Below are 19,311 nucleotides of genomic sequence, written 5' to 3' on the forward strand. Positions count from 1 at the left end.
ACAACTATGCTCAGTTCCTGCCAGATTTTTCTACTAAATATGACTTTGTTTCAACACTTTTGTTGGGCAAATTACATTAGGGTGGATGCCGCAGGTATCCATTAAGGTTTATTTATCGGGATACTGTTTGGATCTCACGCTTATAAATAACTTATGTTATGGCTTTTGTTTGTAGAAATGTAACTTACATATTTTATTACGCTTTCTGTAAACCTCAAAAAGAATGTTGTCAAAGAAGCACTCTTAACAGCAATCTAAACTCAGGTACATAAAATCTACACTAACATTATTTTTTAATATGGCAAGGAAGCATGTTATCCCTCTATAGTTTGAAAGGTTTGCTGTCACCATAAACTCACACTACAATAAAACATTAAAAAGTCTAAGGAATTATTTTATAAAGTGTACATACACCAGTGGCTGAGTTTCTCCAAAGCTTTCTTATGCAAGCAGGACAAAATATTAAAACTTTGTATTTTCCTTGGAGAGCTTTGTCTGCCTCTCTCAGTCAAATACAATACAACCTATGCTAGGCTACTTTAAGGGATAGTTTATTTCCCTTTTTGGGGAAAAAGCTTGACTGGGATTTCTTTAGATGACTGCTAGTTTTGCACTCTGGCTATAAAACACACATTTTGGAGAGAATCAGATCTATATTCAAGTCCTGATCTGTTTATTTTAAAACAAGTGGTTGGATTCCCAAAGATCTCTTGAGAGGAAACCATCCTAGTAATTTTTCCGACTATTATGGAAGCTTAAACCTGGTCTTCCCAATGACATTATTCTCCATTGTTTTCACAACTTTCTCTTTTTTAAAAAGCAGGTAGGTGGGAATTAAAGAACTCAGGGGGTGGAGGGAGAATACAACAATTACATGTATTTTGTAAACAGGTAAAGAAAAAAGAAAAGGTTAAATTCTGGCTACACCTGCTTTGACAGGGTCCTTTTGAAAAATTGAAAGTAAGAACCTTAAGAAAAAAGCTGGAGCCATAAAATATTAGCTCTATTTGCCATGCCATCCATTTCCAAACCTAAAAGCAGGCCTGTTTATATGGCTATCTACTCTAAATAAGTTCTGGTTGTCAATTGTTAACCAAGGCTGAAATGCTGTTCAAATATGTATATCGAGTCTGTCCAGTTTACAGGACTTTCCTTAGGATCTTCTTTGTTTGTCAGTTATAACAATGTTTGTGTTATAAGTGAACTTTCAGAAATACACTTCAATACTCCAGGGAGTCACTAGCCTTCTATTAGAGGAAGCCCCTAAAACCTGACTGCTGAGTTATGAGGGTACACAGTGCTCCTGTTCAATATGTGAAACTTAAGCTTTCAGCAGAGTAGCTAATTTAACCAGTACACTGACTGATCTGTGGACACAAACTTATTGTAGGCAACCAATATTTATTTCCTCAGTATGAAAAAGAAAACCAGAGAGTCAAAGAAATCATTAGTTTTCATCTGAACCTTTTAATGCAAATATACAGCCTCCAGGGAACTGATGCGGTTTATACAGCAAAACTGCCAAAAAAAGGGTGTGTGTGTGTATGTGTTGGGGGGGGGCAGTAAGAACCATATTACACAGAGTGGGGGGGGAAGGGAAGCAGAGGACAAGTTGGGGGGTGAGGAGAAAGGAGAGGAAGACCTCTGCTGTTTGAAGTAGCTCACGTTTTGCAGCTTTCAGGCTGTGGCTTAATAACGGAGATTCCAGGTTCTTTTAAGGACTGAAAAGAAAGGTGACTTGACAGTTGCTAGATATGACTAAGGAATAATAATGATCAGCACTTTGGACAAAATTCTCAAACCCGGGCAACTAAAATTGAGCTCCTAGTCAACATTAAATAATTATATTATGCTTAAATAAAAGTGGCCTAATTCTGAAAGGTGCTGAGCATCCACAGCTTTTAGTAACCACAGTTGGAGTGTTTTGAGTATTTACAGGCCCTTAAACCACAGGTTATAATATTTTTCTCAGCTAAGCTTAGAAGTAGGAAAGTAGAAAACTTCTTAACTGATTGCCTCTTATACTGAGTTCTTGTAATTTAAAAATTTGTGGAAAAATATATGAAATCACACAGGAAAAATAGGTAAGTGTCTACCAGAAATTCTGATTTGAATCTCTTCTTCTACCTGCAATGACCATCTCATATTTTTATCCAGAAAGTGGGAAATGTGTTACCAAGTTATGCAAATATACAAAAGGATGATAAACACATGAAATAGATTATTTACATCTTAGTAAAAAAGACAGCAGCAATTTCTAATTGCACATAATAGCTTTTGTACATTATGAACTAATTGACTTATTGCTTAAATAGTTCAATTTTTGTTAAACCTCATTCCAATTAATTTGCGTATTTCATCAACCCACACAATAATTCATACCCACCACACAATGGAAATTAATTGTTCTACATGAACTCAGAGTGGATAACATTAAGCGTAAGCCTTACAGTACAGAAGGAATTTTGTTTTGGCACATATTGAACTCTTTACGATTCCTGAATAGGAGAAGATGAATCTGCTGAGTTTTCTATTTTAGATGCATCTTTTCATCTTCATTGTGCCACATACCACTCTAAATATGGGATATAAGTCTTTGTAACTATCTGCTTTCTTTTTCCAGTGGCAGATGATTTAATTCTTTTAAAGAAACGTCTTAACATTTAACAACTGTAGTATTTGTCTTTTTTTCTGGAATAAAGTCACTTGGACATGTACATCTGCGAAATGAAAATATTTCCTGTATCTCATGAAAGGTGGCAATACTACCTTTAATTTTATAATATGTAATATTTCAGATTTCTAACACACAGTCTTAGGGCTTAATTTTTATTCTTTTAGTTGTCATTGTTCTTTTCACTGGGAATGAAGTCTACATATGCATGCAGTCGTTTTGTAGAAAAATATATGTTTTTTATTAATTCAAAGGAATTCATATAGAAATTACACTGCTTTCCACCTCTGTTTTGATCAAGGTGAACTGAATGAAAGCGAGCTTGGATTTTTTGTTTATGTTCAAGGACATTTACTATTTTGTGTGGAACTGAGAATCATCAACTAATACAAGCTTAAAAGCAACATGCATTTATTATGTTCTTTGGTTACGTATTGTTTTTACATCAATTTTGTAAATGTAAAAGAACCAGGGATAATAAATTTTGATATGAAAGGCTGAAAATGTTTTTTAAGCTAAGACTGATTTTACATTGTCTTCACTATAATAAATTCTTATATTTAGGCCAGAAATATAAAAAGGCAGAAGCTTTTTTAAAAAAAATAGTTTCTATAAGAGTCAAAATCTACTAACAATATGGCCAAATCCAAAACTGTTAAGAGTCTCTTTTCTAATTAGTGCTCTGGTACGCAAAGTCAGTGTCAGCTCATCATATCTAAACTGCTTGGTTCTGTGGCCCCTTCGTTGCGTAGCGCTTCTGCCATGTCTCTTCGAAAGACTGACATGTTCTGGGTGAATCTAGGCAAAAGAAAACCCAAAATGCTTAGTTAAACCAAACTGAGTACTTGTGAATTTATTTACATATAAACAATACGAGAAAATAAAATGAAAAATTAAAGCCAAACAATTTAAAAGCAGGAAAAATGCTCACCTTTATGTGCCATGTTAATTACCCTTAAAACAGTGACTTCCCAACGCATTAAAAACACCATATCTGAACAACATATAAATTCAATCTAGCATAAAATAAACATCTTATTTGGTAACAAGCCATCTCAGCCAGCTAAGAAACAGGAATGTTTATTTCTACCCTATGGTGCCTCTAAGAACAGGCCTCAAAAAAAAGCCCCGATGGATGGCCTTCTGCAACATGTCCAGAAGGTCATCAAATTCAAGTCATTTTAGGCCAGTTATTCTTTCTAGGGAGTGATGGTGAAGTACACCCTGTCTCTCGTGAAGTGGGAACAATTATAGTTCTGGCACAGACCAAATTCTCTGCATTATCAGTGTAGGTAGAACATTCTCTTTTACTGTATGTTGGCAAGTGTAGGAGAGTGGGAGAATAACTGGAATCTCACATATTATACCTTTTTTTTTAAAATATAAAAATAAGGCAGGTCCTTTTGATCCTGATTTGTTTAAATAAATCATGGGAGATGGGGTGAATATACAGAATACAATTTTTAGGGGTCCAAAAATGTGTTAGGGATAGCCCATAATATTTCAGCAGTATCACACCTGAATCTGGATCCTAGCTGAGTCCTGTCCCAATGATAACCCAAACATGATCCAGATTTGACCTGTTCCTTAGTCCATCCTTAGCTAAAACATAACATTTCCCTGCCATTTATCATGTCAGACATCCATTTCCAGTAACAAAAATGTACTTTACTTCTCATTTAAAATGGTAGGCATATTTCTGCCTAAGATTAGCAGCTTCTTCCTTTTTATTTTAATGTTGCACCTGTTGCAGCCATTATGCTCTTTTGCTTTTAGTTGGTCAGGTTTTACAGGCTCAATAAAGACAAGTCACGACAACACATGTGAAAGAACAACACTTGTGAATTATAGCTAATGGCTCATTTCTGTAGAAGGATCTGTGTGGACTGATGTAAGAGATCCAAAGCAGGATTGCAGGCTGGTGTAGGAGATCCAAAGCAGATCTAAGGATTTCCTGTACGAGGTCCCTCTGAAGGATGGGGCTGGTATGTCTTCCTCTTCAGGCTCTGCAGCTCATTGCAGGCTGCATGCAGCAGCTGTGTGATAAGCTGGTGTTGGTATGGGTGATCACACAGTGTGGGAATACAGGATGCAATTAAGCTGTTTGTGCGTGTAATTTTCTTTTTTACTATTGTGCTATTTCATTGCTAATGAGAATTGATTTCTGCTCAGTTTAGACATTTAGAATTAAACACAAATCTATCAAAAAAGACTTTCCCAGAGAGTTACAAAGCACTTAAAAAGAGCCCAAAATAAACCTCAGCTCTTTTAGTCTTTTAAAATATTAAAAATAAACATAAAAATATGCAGGTATGAGAGATTACTTTTTGATAATGTGGTTGCTTAAAAACCTTTCCAAGCTAGCTGGATGCTGCTGCTGTGAAAAAGAGTTTGTTTTATTTGAAGTGCTATTTTCTGGGAACTCTTCTAAATAATACCTGCTTGCACAGCTCTAGACGGCTATATACTTAGCTCTAATTCTAGTACCTCTAGGGGGGTGTCCTCAAATGACTCCTCAACATTCCTAATGTTAGAATATTACACAGATTATAGATACAAAAGGCTTTCAGAAATGCGTATGTCTGAATTTAGTGTAGTGCACTTGTACTGAAGTCTTTTTTCTGATCTCAGAATAGAGACAGCACAGGTAATAGCATCACAATATACTCCATACTGCCTAGCCAATGCATCCAACAGCTTGGCTGGAAATGAAAGGCGAGTTTAGCTTCTTTGTCTGTTCAGCTCCTGCAGGTCTCTCTGGTGAGATAATGTTGTGATTTTTTTTTAAAAATGCGAACGTTATGAGCTATAATGCAGCCCTGAAACACACTTTACTTAGGATATATAGCATGATTCTCCATCTCCTGGTATCTTCAAATCATTGGATGCCTTTCTAGAAAGTGTGTTTGGGTCAAACAAGTTACTGGGCTCAATGCAGAGGTAGCTGGGTGAAATTCCATGACTTGTGATATCCAGGAGGTCAGACTGGAGGATGCAATAGCCCCTCTTTTGGTTCTAAAGTCTAAGAATCTATGAGTAAGGCAGCAGTAAATGACTATAATACCAGAATATTTTTTTCTTAGAAAAGAATATTTCCTTAAGGGTATTCCCCTGAAGTAATTGCTAGACATGAAGTTAGGGATGTCAGCTACAAACTGTCTGCAATCACTTCATTTTTTTTTTAAAAACAAAAGGATTATTCAGTTGCATCAATCCCCATGGAGCTTGCAGGTGTGTCAGCTTGGGTCTGTGCAAGTTTCTCCCACCACCTGTGGCTTCTTATCTTGATTCGCAGAGTAGCCATCTCTTGTTCTTGCATGTGACTCTCTGATTCCTATCCCTCTCCATCATACGGGGGAAGCTGCACGTGATGCATACTGTGTGGACTTTTCTACAGTAATGGATGTGGTCTGTATATTACAATATGTGGTCTCTTCAGACTCTGTAATGCCCCCCAACCTCCCCTACAACACATGCCCATCACACCCGCAGTGACACATGTGGAGTTCATAAGCTTAGTGCTAGGGGTAAAGGAAAATGATCAATTCTGCAGATACCAGAATGCATACAAAAATGTATTTTAAGAGAGATCAAATTCCACCAGTAACCCTCCTTTCCCTAACACCAGTACTTGCCAACTACAAGAAATCAGAAACACATTTGGACTTTCTCAATTAAACTGTCCTGGAAGTTTTACAAGGGACAATTACTCAAAATATTGGAGAAATAAAAACTGCTGATTAATTTAGGCTTTATTTCTTTCATATGCCTTTGAGACTTTGTCTAACACTTCCCAGGAACTTCTACACCTTGCTAACATAGGATTATTCTTGTGACATGGTAAGGGTTTGTTTGGTGGAATAAAAGTTTTTTTGGGAAATGTAAATACTTCTGTCAATAAAAGGCAAATGTGAACTGAATCCAGCTGGCTTCTCCTTTTCTATTTTAAATTACACTGATTCTTTTATAGTGAAGGAGGATATGCATACATTGTCAAATGTGATTTCTTTAAACAAAAATCAGCTTAGCAATATCAGTATAGATATTCAAGAGCTCCCATCTTATAGTCTCCCTTTTTTGTAGTTCCTCCATTAGTTGGCTCTGGGATCAAAGTGGCACTTGGCTGTCTCAATAATTCTGCAGTATGCAAGAACATGACATTGGTTTTGGTTAAGAGGATGATGAGTTGTAGGAAGAGAGAGAATGGCTTTCCCAAGAAAATGGGGTATTTTTTTCTGCAGAGGACAGGGTATAGCTGACAGGAGGAAGGAACACATATTCCTTAACAAGCATTGCCTTTAGGACTAACCTAAGGAAATCTGTGTGACCAAGTAACTGGATAATTATGAGCTGTGCTAGCTTCAATTATTAAGTTTAAAGGACGATTATTTGGTAGACTATTATCTTAGTTCAGGTTAGCCTCAAACACCCGCAATGTTATGTTATTTTCCAGGCTGCGGTTTTATTTAGCTTTCTCATTCAAGGCAATTATGGTGTTGCAAGCTTACCTGTCTCTGTTCTTTACCAAAAGGTTTTGTTCGACTCCTTCCATTAGGTTCCTAAAGCACTGGTTAAGGACTTCTCGCTTGCTGTCAGGCTGGCTGGTAATCAAGCTTGCCCTTAATTCACTGAAGTACTGTGATTAGAAGGCAGAAAATACTTGAGAACAACTGTTTTAAATAAAAAAATGGAAGCTACTCACCTATACATGGAGCTGTTTGAGGGACCATTTTTCATTCCCACCCAGTGAGAAGCTTGTGATGGTGCAACCTGGACTGCTAAAGGCTTTTAGCAGCACGACCCACTGAAATGCTCTTGTGCCCCAGTCCTTGCAGCTTGGACTGTTTAGAGGGCCAGGCTATAAATGGGGATTCTGGGACACTGACTGCCTCAGTTCCTTCCACCCACTGTCTTCTCTATTTGCGATTAAAAAGAGGACCCCCAAGCAGAGGGGAAGAGGGCAGGGTGCGTAAACGTGCAGAATCCACCTCAAAGAACTCCAGTTACAAGGAAGTAACCTTCATTTCTTTGTCCAGCAGCCTCACTGCATACCCCCAAGCAGTACTCCTCCTTCTGGCAAGTAGAAAAAAAAAGGGCCTTATTAAATAGGGATTGCAGTGGTGCTTTACAAGCTGGATATCTGATCTAGAGGCTAGATGTAAGGGATGCTAGTCTGCGGAAGTATGCATTAGGCTTCAGGTGGCAGCTCCACAAGTTTCAGATATGAAAGTATATCTAAGGACCAACCATGGAGATAGCCTCCCTTTCACATTTTAAGCTTTTCTGGAAGAGAAGCAGATCTGTGTTTGTTTCTTCTCTTCAACATGAAATGTAACCAAGGTGTGAAGCCCACCTTCTTGCGAGTGACAGGGATGCTGAGAAGAAACTAGCAAGTTTATGCACTGGTTAAGATGAAATTCTGTTACTGCTTTTCTGCTGCCTGCACAAACACATTCTCTCAAACTATAAAAACACAGGATTGGAAGGGGCCTCTTGGATCACTGAGTCTGGCTCCCTGCTTAGCAAGTTCCATCTAAAAACATTAAGTTTTCTGGCCCTGAGTCCTCAGATTGAAAGGCTGTTCGGAACACAGCCTGTTCCAGAGATTCACTGCTTTGATGATTAGAAACTTTTTTCCACATTTCATGTCTCATCTACTCATTGCCATTTTACACCCACTTATTCTTGTGCTAACACTATCGGTTCTTCTTTGTCCCTGGTGTTTACCTTGATATATTTTATAGACAGCAATCACATTCCTTCTCAGCCTTCAGACTAAATTATCCCTTTCTAGTAAGATAGGTCCCCCATTTCCCTTGACCACCTTAATAGTTTTTTTCCTGAACCTTTTATAGAGCTGAATTAATCTTTCTTGAACACAGGTGATTCTAGAATTGCACACAACTTTTCAGAAGAATTTTCATTAAGTACCTTATAAAATGGCATTGCTACTTTACTATCTGTTGACACACACTGCCTGATATAGTCCAAGATCACAGTTGCCTTTTACATGGCTATATTACAAGTGTGGCCACTCCATATTAGTGGTTCATAGTCATGTGATTAATATACTCAAAGTTTTTCTCCTCTGCTGTTACTTGCAACTTTTTTTACAGCAGAAATTAATCCTTAAAGGGTCTGACTTTGTATTCTGCACTATTACATTTATTTTATTCCAGTTCAAGTCACTGAATTCTTTCTGCATAATATTTTTAGCCTCCCTGTATTGGTGATGTCTCTCACCTTTTTGTCATCAGCAAATTTCATTACCATATGCCTTTTTTATGCCAAAGATATTAATGAAAACTTTACATAGATATTTCAGGATCAATGCTTAATAAACACCATTAGTAGTCCTAATAATTCCTTTTTCGGAACCATCCACTGTTATCTTCCCTTTAGTCAGTTCTTTACCTGCCTTACAATTCTTCTCCCAGTCCCCATCTTCTCTACTTTAACTAATAAATCCTTTGCAGGACTGTATCAGATGTATTACTGATGTGCCAACAGGTCAGATCTACTGTACTTCTCTCGAAGATAATCAATTATCTTCTCAAAGTAAGATAATGGGTTAAGGCTGGCATAATCTTAACTTTGGTAAACCCACACTGCTTTGGTGTATGCTTTTTAATTATTCTGTCCTTCAAAATTTATTCCACTGTCTTACATGCCAATGTGGTCACACTAATGAATCTATAGTTGTATGGACCATCCCACCCCTCTTACATACAAGTACTACATTTGCAATTATTTAGTCATATGGTACGAACTGTAATGTGCTATATTTTGTTAAAAATTCTTGCTACCAGTCTTGCAGTTTCATGTGCCAGTTATCATGAGGCAGAGATTGTCTCAGGCCATGTTTTTAGGCTCAGTTGTATCTGATCTTCCTATGTTTACAATAGGAGCACCTATGTTCAAATCCAGCTAAAGAGACTGACAAAATTTGTGCTGGGACTTTGATAGGCTTTCTAATCTTCTTGGGATTGGAGTTGAGGCGTACTGATGAATCCCTGCGTTTCAGAACCCAAGATTTAACTAGTGTTTCTGTACTAACATAGCCTCAAAGGGCATTTTTACATGTGTTTCTGACATGGTGATGGGTGCTTTCGATTAGCAAGCTGTGCTAATTAAAAACGCCCCTGCATCATGTATATCAGTTGCGCAACGTGCCTCTATGCTGAGAAAATGTTGGTGGTGCATTTTGAACTGAAGCACGTTGAACATGTTTTAGTCCATTGTGCACTGCCACCATTTTCTCAGTGTGGAGGTGCACTGTGCCACTGTTATGTGCGATGTGCGAGGCTGCCAGAGTGCATCAATTTATGTGCTCCAGCAGACTCTATTAATTAAGTCTGTTCTGACATGCTGGATTTCCAGCATGTCGGAGCAGGCTCCCTGCATGTGCTTAAGTGCCCAAAGAGATTCTGATGCTCTTTCTGTCCCCAGCATGATGGTGCTGCATACAGGACAATGAAAAGGTGAATGACCTTTCCCCCAGTAGGCCAAAATGCACATGGGGATGCAAAGTAGGAAAAATGCAGCACAAAAGTGTACATGAACCTGCAATTCTTCATCCTTTATTTCAAATTTCAGAACCAAGATCTGCACCAGGGCACTAATATCTTTACTAAAAATAAAAACAGGATAAAACCTTAAGAAAAGTAGAGCTAAGTAAAACTTAACTAAACTTTGAACATAACTTTGTGAATGGTCCAGTTTAATCAATCTGGGGCCAAGCACCCAGTTGTTTGGAAACCACTGATGTGGGTTGACACACTATACTTCCCTTTTATATTCCAATTCTCGATACATATTGGGAACATCTACACAAGACTTGTACTGCAGAGCTGACTAATTAGCTCTGCAGTAAACATCTCAGCACCTATACATGGACCTCTATTAGGGAACACAAAACTAATGAACTCTGCAGCAGAGTAGTACTTGTATTTACAAGTATTACCCTGCTGAGAATTATTTTTTGTGAGCAGCAACACATACGTAGATGCTGACCTGGCTGGCTGGGGCACGATGGTGCTTCAGTGTGGAGGGTGCCTGCCGGCTAGCCCTGCACCAAAACTCCCTCATGTCCCAGCCAGCCCCCCTGCCGCACACTAAGCCTGGTTGGAGCAATTCTAGGCTGGCAGGCTGACCCTTCTGCCAACTTATTCCACGTGGTGCACATGGATAAGCTCCGGAGCCAATTGCTTCAGGGTTAATTACTCCTGGGCACGCTGTTTGAATGGTGTTCCCAGAAGCAAACAACTCTGGAGCTCCACAGTTTATTCATGTGCACTAAATGCATGTGAAGACGCGCCCACTCAGAGACAAGAACAGCTCTAAGTGTTTTACAGACACTACTGTAGAAGGATCCACTCACTTAAGTCCTAACATTGGTGTATCCCAAAACACGTGGACATGCAGAAACACAAGATAAATCTGTTCTTTTAGACCTAGATTTTCAAAGAGGTCTGATAGATGCAGGGGTTTGTACAGATAATTGAAAATATACAGAGATCCAAACTGAAATGCCTTACCTGTCAAACAATCTTCAAATTAAACATATACAGGTTTCCCTCACCAACCACGGGGGCTAGGTTCCTGAAAGTTCTCGTGGTTGGAAAAACCATGGTTGGTAACACAAAAGGCTTATGGGAAAAATGGGGTTAGGGACCTGAACATGAATAATAAAGGAACATACAGTGTATAAAAATCATTTTTATTTACCTTTAGTACAGGGGTTGTCAACTGGGGGTATGCGTACTCCTAGGGGTACTTAGACAGGTCATAGGGGTATATGTTGGTGGGCAGGGACAGAGCACGCCTGGGGTGTGATGACGGGTTCTCCCCCAGTGCGGTTACCTCTTACCCAGGGGAGGGGGAAGGGAAGGGATGCACTAAGTGCCACTGGCCTTGCACAGCACATCGCAGCACCTCCTTGCTCCCACCTGTCTGAATCATGGCATGGGGCCGTTTTGTGCCTGCCTTTAGCAGTGCGCAATTGGACGGTCAACAGCCCACAGAGCCACGACCAGCCATAGGAAAGTGGCGTGATATGCAGTGGCCGCCACATGTGAGCACCGCCCCCCCAAGCACTGTCACTATGCACAGCCCTGGGAGGGCACAGTTGAGGGGCTGATGGGTGGCCATGGAAAACTGTGGTAACTCAAAAGTGCATAATGTAGCCAAAATGGTATAAAGAATATTAAGCGTGGAGACTCAAAACCGTGGTTGGCAAAACCATGGCTGGCGAGGGAAACCAGTAAACATCAAAACTACGGTCTTCTTTAATCTTATCACAAACCCAGAATATTTTGAGGTCTTTATGGAATGTCATGCATGCTTTCCTGAATTAGGTTACCTGATATAGGGTATTTGTGTTTCTAAATAGCTAAAGATAAGCTATGTCTAAGTTTGTTATTTGTATGTTTGCAGGAGTTACAGTGTTTGATATGGATATAGTTCTATACCTTTGTATGACAGCCACTCAGACAGGGTGAATGAGATTATAGAACGGACAGAGGCTATTCACACGTAGAGGAATGAAAGCCTAGATGGTTGGGAGAAGTGAATGCAAGAGTTTGTATTTACATAGCTATGCATATTGGGTGCCAATGTGAAGTGCCAGGGCCTAACCCAAGCAGGAGAATTTCTTTTTAAGGGAAATACCCTTCTACCTAATGAGTATTTGATTAGAACTGGAAGACTGGACTAGTAATGTTTATGTCTGAAAGAATGTAAATATTTCTCCAGTCAATAAGTGGGTTAAGTTAAGGTGTCTGACTGGTCAAATGAATAACCTTAGAGGGCTGGAAGTTATACGCATAATATTTGATCTCCAATAATTCTACTGAAGAATGGAAGCGAACAGATAAAGGCAAGTATCTCTGTCTGTATTTCAACACATGGTTACTGATTTCTTATGTCTTCCCTTGTTTTTTATAATACATCTTTTTGTTATCTTTTACAGCTTCCTTACTGTCAGTGGTACATGTGATTTCAGAGCATTTGACCATACAGGCAGGCCTCTTCGAAGGTGGGATCTATTATTTCTGAGCACATGACTGGACAAGGGTGTGATTCTTTTAGGTGGAAAAAATCCCCTCAACTAAGAATTGGCAAGACCTAGGTGAGGCAGATAAAGCTATAGGTCAGGGAGGTGGCCCTTGGAATATCTCAGTCTGTTTTCTGTGGTCAAGCAGCAGATGGCAGGGCTGAAGGGAACATTTTAGGGTGCAAGAATACCCTGAAAGTGTGTCTCAAAGGTGTAGCTGGGTGCATCTGGAGTCAGGGTGTATCACACTGCTGTCCAAAAACAAACAACCTGGGCACACAGAAGACCTGCAACAGAGTTTAAGGTTGCCAAGTTGGGACTATGCCTGTCCATTGGAAGCACAGAAACAATATGTGTTTCAAAACCAGACAGGACAGAAATCTTGCACCAAGAGGGGGCAGTTTGTCAAGCAGCCATGTTCAAAATGTTTTACAGCCTTAAAGTTTATAATGAATAGAAAGCCAGGGCAGCTGATGGAAAATCTGTCAATGAACAGCACATGCAGAAATGAGGCCCCAACGTGATAATGGAATAGATTATTCAGGTCAGGTCTAGAATAAAAAAAAAATCTTTCAAGATTTTCCAAGAGTTGGATTTGTGACCAGTGGTCTCAAGAGGTTTCTTGAAGCTGGCTGTCATGAAGAGAAGCATTGTTAATATCCTCCAGCATATGGGATGGTAAGAAGTTTTTCCTAAAAACTGTCTTCATCAGTTTGAAAATTAATTGTACACACACCTCCAAATAAATGATGAACTTGGTTTATCAGTAACATTGTCTCTCAGGAGTTTCTCTAGACCCTAAAGAAATTGGAGAGGCTTTTTAGGCATCTTCTTCAATAAACTCTTCTTTAAAGCCTGTATTTTGTTTGGTTAAAAGCAAGTAAGAAGGAACAGCTGCTTTAATGTCTTACTGGTGACAGGATTTCTTGTAGGTTTGCCTGCCACCAAGAGCCAGAATGACAGTATGTATGCAACTCAGTGCATCCCTGGTATAATTACTGGAGTGAGGTAACAATGCAACAAGCCATTTTTGAACTGCCCCACACTGCTCTGGGGAGGGCTTTACAGAGGCGAGATAAAATTACTGATTCACCATCTTTCCAGGGGAGGCTCCTAGTAGTGCTGCTGTGGCACCTAGAATGCATTTCCCACTCCAGCACAGCCATTCCTGTTGATACAAGCACATGCCAACTACAGTCATCTGCATCCATGGGACAAATGTGTTCCCTTATACTTGAGCTGAATTATGTGGCTGATTTAAGAGCGGAGAAGCTCCATCAAAAATGGAACAAGTGCCCAGGCAGAGAAACTGCAGCATGAGTGACCACCATGGTTGCTGGCCAGCAGTAACTGTAGCAACAGCAACCACGTCTTGAATTAAGGGAATCAATTTTCAATTAGTAGTCTATCTTTGTGCTGGAATGAGTTAAGATAATTTCTGCAGCTACAGAACTACAGCTATATTTTCTATAGCCCTCCACAACAGAGCCTGGAGGTACAGAGGGTGAAGGCAATCTAAGGGGGTCTTCACATCTTATACATCTTCAGAGCAAAACCTTCCTGAAAAGTGACTGGACAGAAGTCATTCCCTTCCTCTACCTTTCAAAAGGGAAGGTAACGTAACTGAGTTGCTACTAAGTAAAGGTGCCACGGTCATTAGAAATAGTCTAATTTCAGCAGAAAGAATAGTTTGCTAGTTGCACATTGATTCCTTATGATTCACAACTGCAAGATTTTATCTTCAAGTGAAATATTTAATTTTTTCTTACTCTAAAGCAGCTAACATCAAAAACACATAATTAATATGTAGTCAGGCTAATACTTAAATGCTATAAATCAGAAGCATTATATAAACAAAAGTGTCATCTTGAACAAGATTGGGAATGCACAAAACTACTTATTTCCCAGTTTTATAATGATGCAGTGACTCAGAGCAGATAGAAAATGATTAGTTTTCCTCCCAAAGTAGGAAATATTGCTTCCATCTGTAAAGTATAATATTGTGATGTCATAAACTTTTTCTAAACACTGAATTTGCCCTTATTCCCTCTCAATCATTTTAAAAGAACTGCTCTCTCTTATAGAGCTTGGATTTAAATCACAATAACACACCAAGAAGATGAATGACAGTGCTATTGGATATGGCTAAAATTGGATCCTTCAGCACAGGTGAATGATGAGACAGCGCTTCTCTTCTTGATATATTTTCTTCTTCTATTAGTTTCCTTCCATAGCTGGGATTTCAGTTTGAATTTTAATGTATGCGGCTGCCGCTAATCTTAGTGTCTTATTTTTTCCCAGCACCCTCTTATTGTATAGACAATTCATTCTCCAAAGCAGTAATACACTGCCACTTGTGACTGCCCACGAGATAAAGCAATTCAGAATAAAGTTAGAACTAGCTGTGAAGTATGGAGAATACTACAGGTCAATATCTTCAGCAGCAATGCCTTGCCATATGGAGCAAACTGCACATATTTAGACTGGCTCACATGAATTTGCCAAAATTATTTCCTTTTCAGACAACCGTCTGTATCATTGGCTCTTAAACCTTTTTAGGCTGCATGCCCCTTTTCAAATTTATTATGGTGATGAGTACTCTTATGGTGCTGGGCTATGGACACTGTAATCTCTCCAACAACAAAAGAAATATTGAAAAGCTGTTCTTCAATATTTTTTCCTTCCATTTGTATTTCCCTTTCCTTTCTTCTGCTTTCCCTGTCCTTCCTCTCACGTACCTTCTAGAAATTTATCACAAAGCCCTGTTTGAAAAACACTGGTCCATAGTAATCTACACAGAGCATACTGAAATTCATAGTTTCAGATCTTCCAGAAGGAACAAACTGGAGAATGCATTCTAGTCTAGGTTATCAGCCTGCAAGCAGATGATCTGAACCTTAGGAAATACATCTAATAGTTACAGTTTATACAGTTCAGAGAAAGTCCCAAAAGAGCAATTGCTTTTGCAAATCTTTCTGGAAGAGCTGAATTAGAATAACTGGAAGAACTGGTTTTCTTGCTACATTTCCTATCTATGGCCTTACTTAAGTGGAGCGGGAATTGAATTTCTGTGTTTGTAGTTTCTATGTCCAGTCTAAGGCTGGAAGGGCAGAGTTGCAAAAATTAAGAAAAAGGTGAATTGTAGTTTTGTGATTCTTAAGTTGTATTTGAATTTTTGGCTGTAAGTTTGAGTGGATTCTTCCATCAAGCAAACTAGGCCATTTACCCTTTGTGAAACAAGCTGTCATACACACATATAACTATGGGCTAGATACCATTCTTCTCTCTTTCTGTGGAATAACTGCTAAGTAATTTCAATTCTGAGATTAGAAATGTGGGATTCTATGAGCAGTGGTCCCACTCGTGTAGGGACAAGAAGGGGTCATGGAAACCTGTGAGGAGTAGGACCCATGGCTTCATATTTATCCTACTCAGTACAGACACTTGTAGATGCTTTAATGTTTTCAGACAAAATGTTCCTTGCTATAATTTGTAAAGGCAGAGAAAACCCTTTGGCTATCCATGAACAAACATAACTGTGTTCAATAAAGCACATGTTAATTATTGAGCAAATATAGTAAATAGAAAGAGGAAATATAACAAAATATGACTACTGTTAGATTTGTAAAACTGTACTGAAAGGGATGATGCTATATTATTTATTCCTCCAAATTCATGTTTTGTTACCAAGAGATAGTAACAGTCTGGCAAAGGGTTAATACAGGTGTTTAAAATGATCAGTGAAAAGAAAGTTTTTAATTTTGTTTTTGCAGGAGTTAGAACTTTCCCTGTATAATTAACAATTCAGACACTCCGGCAGCTGACACATAAAAAAAGCAGAAATTGGGTGGACATCCAAATTGTTTTCACTACCCAGGCTGAAGGAAGTGAATGAATTAAATAAATAGTAAGAATGGTAATAATTAAATTACATTAAAAATACATTCTAAATATCCAAGTAAGATTTATATAATATTTATCTTGGTAGTGTTCCTTTTGAGCTTCTCATCAGCTTAATTTATTATAACCATGTGAGCAGAAACAATATTGAGCATGTACCGAGCGAAGCTGGTAGCATTTTGGTAATACTCACCTTCTCATTGAGTAGTATAAGTCCTAGCAGTGGTCTTGACACAGACCATTGGTTTCTGCAGTCTTCAAAAATGATGGTGTTCATCAGAATTGACATCATCTGGAAGAAATAACATATTTCACCTTAATTTGCATATTTGACTTTATTGCGTATCTGGCCTCTTCTTGAAAACCTCTAGTGGAGGACCTTCCAAAACTTTCCTGGGCAGCTTGTTTCACTGCTCTGCCAGTAGAGAAGTTTCTTCTGAGATTTAATATACATCTACTTTGGTGCAGTTTTAACTCACTACTTTGTGTCCTGCTCTCTGCAGCAAGGGAGAGCAGCTGCTTTCCTTCATGGCAGTTTTTCAAATATTAGAAAACTGCTATCACGTTTCCCCTTTTGTCTGCTTTTCTCCAAAGCTGTGTAGAGTGTGATGGACTACTTCAGCACATCCTACGTAGGGCTGGGTTTTTACTACTACTAAAATTCTCTAAACTAGATGGAAAATGGCTAAACCATACCTATGCTTTGCATTCTGCATTAGTTCCAACTATTTTGAGGTACCACTGACGGTTCTGGTTTTAACCTTGAATAGGTTACCTTTGTTACCTCAGAGGCCACTTCTTTTCTCGAATTAGCACAGAACCCGTGATCAATGGAGGTATCTAAAATAGCTCTCTGCTTCTGCAAAGACAATCTGATTCAGCAAAGAGTCAGGGGGTCTAGGTACTAATTGGTACTGGTTATTTTGGCTTTTGGCTTTGAACCTAGGAAAGCAGATTTCCTTAGCTACCTAACCTGTCTAGTGGAAGAACAGTATTTACTCACCTTTATAAAGGACTTTGAGAGTTATGAATATAAACTGTTCAGCACTGGTACCTTTAACTAAGAAAGGATTGGAAATGACATTTGCAGTGTGTGAACCTCAGCTCTGGGATTCACTTCCCTCTTGGTTTGTCAGAGCCAGTCATCAGTAATTTTGCAAGGGTTATTAGCACTGTCAGTTCTTTTCTGCCCTGGCTACAAATGCTGTTAATGCTGCAGGCTATTACTACAAGGGCGTTCCAGAAACTAACAGCAATTTTGAAGTAAAAGCATTCTCCGTCCAACGATCATTTATTGGACCACATCACTTATCTACATAGTTGCTCTACTTTGCAACACAGTTATTCCAGCGAGTCACAAGTTGCTTGATACCACCTTCAAATAAGCTTTTTGGTGCTGTGGCAGCTACTCCTGCACTGTTAGTTGCATCTCTACATCACTGCAAATCTACCCATGGGGAGCTCTCTTCAGTGGTCCAAACAAGTGACAATTATTTGGTACACGATCCGTACTGTAGGGCAGATGGGATAAGATTTCAAATTCAGCAGGAGAGAGCTGGGAGCTCTTACTGTTGGGCACAGAGTTATAATAGGTATACAGCATTAATAGAGATTGTACATGCAACCAGCACACTGGGTTGGCAGAACCTTCATAAACTGAAATAGATAGAAAATAAAATGCCTCATAGTGTCTTAGAAACACATTATATAGCTCAAAATGCTATGGGGCGCAACCCACATGAATCTAAAAGGTCTCTGTCTGGGATTAAATAGACTGAAAATTTGTAAAATGTCACCAGCAAAGAACTTGACTCACATCTGTAAAAATATTTACCAGCCCTAAAACCAAACACATGAGGAGAATGTGGAAAATCATTAAATCATTTCTTCTAGGCCAATGAGTAGGTAGGAACAGAGTCCCCAGAGAGCTGCCACACTGCAAACCAGCCTGTAATAACTGACCAAGTCTAAGTCAAACAACATGTTTCACTAAATGAAAAAGATGGATCTCTGCACTACAAATCACTTGGAACACAGATATCCAAAAATTATATGAAACTCTCAAGTTAGTATTGCATGGTCTGATGTGGGAAAGCCAAGCTCTTCAATTTGCTTTAATTGATAGGATTTTATTTTAATCACATATTTAGCATGCTCAAAAAGTGATGTACATAAACACAAGACAGTAGTAAATAATAAATAAAATAGTATACTTTGCCATGGAATTGACACATCCCTAAAAAAAAAAATCAACAACTTTTAATCCAATGGAAAGGAGGGGACATCACCAGGGATGGCTATACTGCAGTTGCTCGGGGATGCAGGGGGCAGTCAGGAAGGCCAAGGCAGAGATGGAACTGGGACTAGCTACCCAGATTAAGGACAATAAGAAGACCTTCTTTAAATACATAGGGGGTAAAAAGAAAGTTCCAGGTAATGTGGGGCCCCTGCAGGACACGTTAGGAAATTTGGTTGTCACACCAGACGACGAAGACAACATATTTAACGATTTCTTTGCCTCCAACTTCCTAAGCAGGGACCGCAACAGCCACCCCCCCCGCCATGCTGGACCCCCCTCAGGCCCCAGGGGAGGCACACCTGGGCCAAGGGTTAGTGAGGAACTAGTTAGGGAGCTTCTGGAGGGACTGGATGTATTCAAGTCAGCTGGTCCGGACGATCTCCA

General features: G+C 39.1%; 1 protein-coding gene across 2 annotated transcripts in view; it reads right to left on the reverse strand.

Moving 5' to 3' along the window:
• Positions 1-2,684: 2,684 nt before the first annotated feature.
• RANBP17 (RAN binding protein 17) overlaps positions 2,685-19,311 on the reverse strand; it is a 282,087-nt gene continuing 265,460 nt past the window's right edge. For both annotated transcript variants that reach the window (XM_019534844.1, XM_019534845.1), the window contains 3 exons: positions 16,822-16,920; positions 7,183-7,310; positions 2,685-3,472 (listed from right to left, as the gene is read on the reverse strand). In XM_019534844.1, the coding sequence (XP_019390389.1) occupies positions 3,376-3,472; positions 7,183-7,310; positions 16,822-16,920 (324 nt within the window). In that variant the 3' untranslated portion in view covers positions 2,685-3,375. The remainder of the gene's footprint in view (positions 3,473-7,182; positions 7,311-16,821; positions 16,921-19,311) is intronic.

Source organism: Crocodylus porosus, unplaced genomic scaffold, assembly GCF_001723895.1.
Source record: "Crocodylus porosus isolate Cpor-Errol unplaced genomic scaffold, CroPor_comp1, whole genome shotgun sequence".
NCBI lineage: Eukaryota > Metazoa > Chordata > Crocodylia > Crocodylidae > Crocodylus > Crocodylus porosus.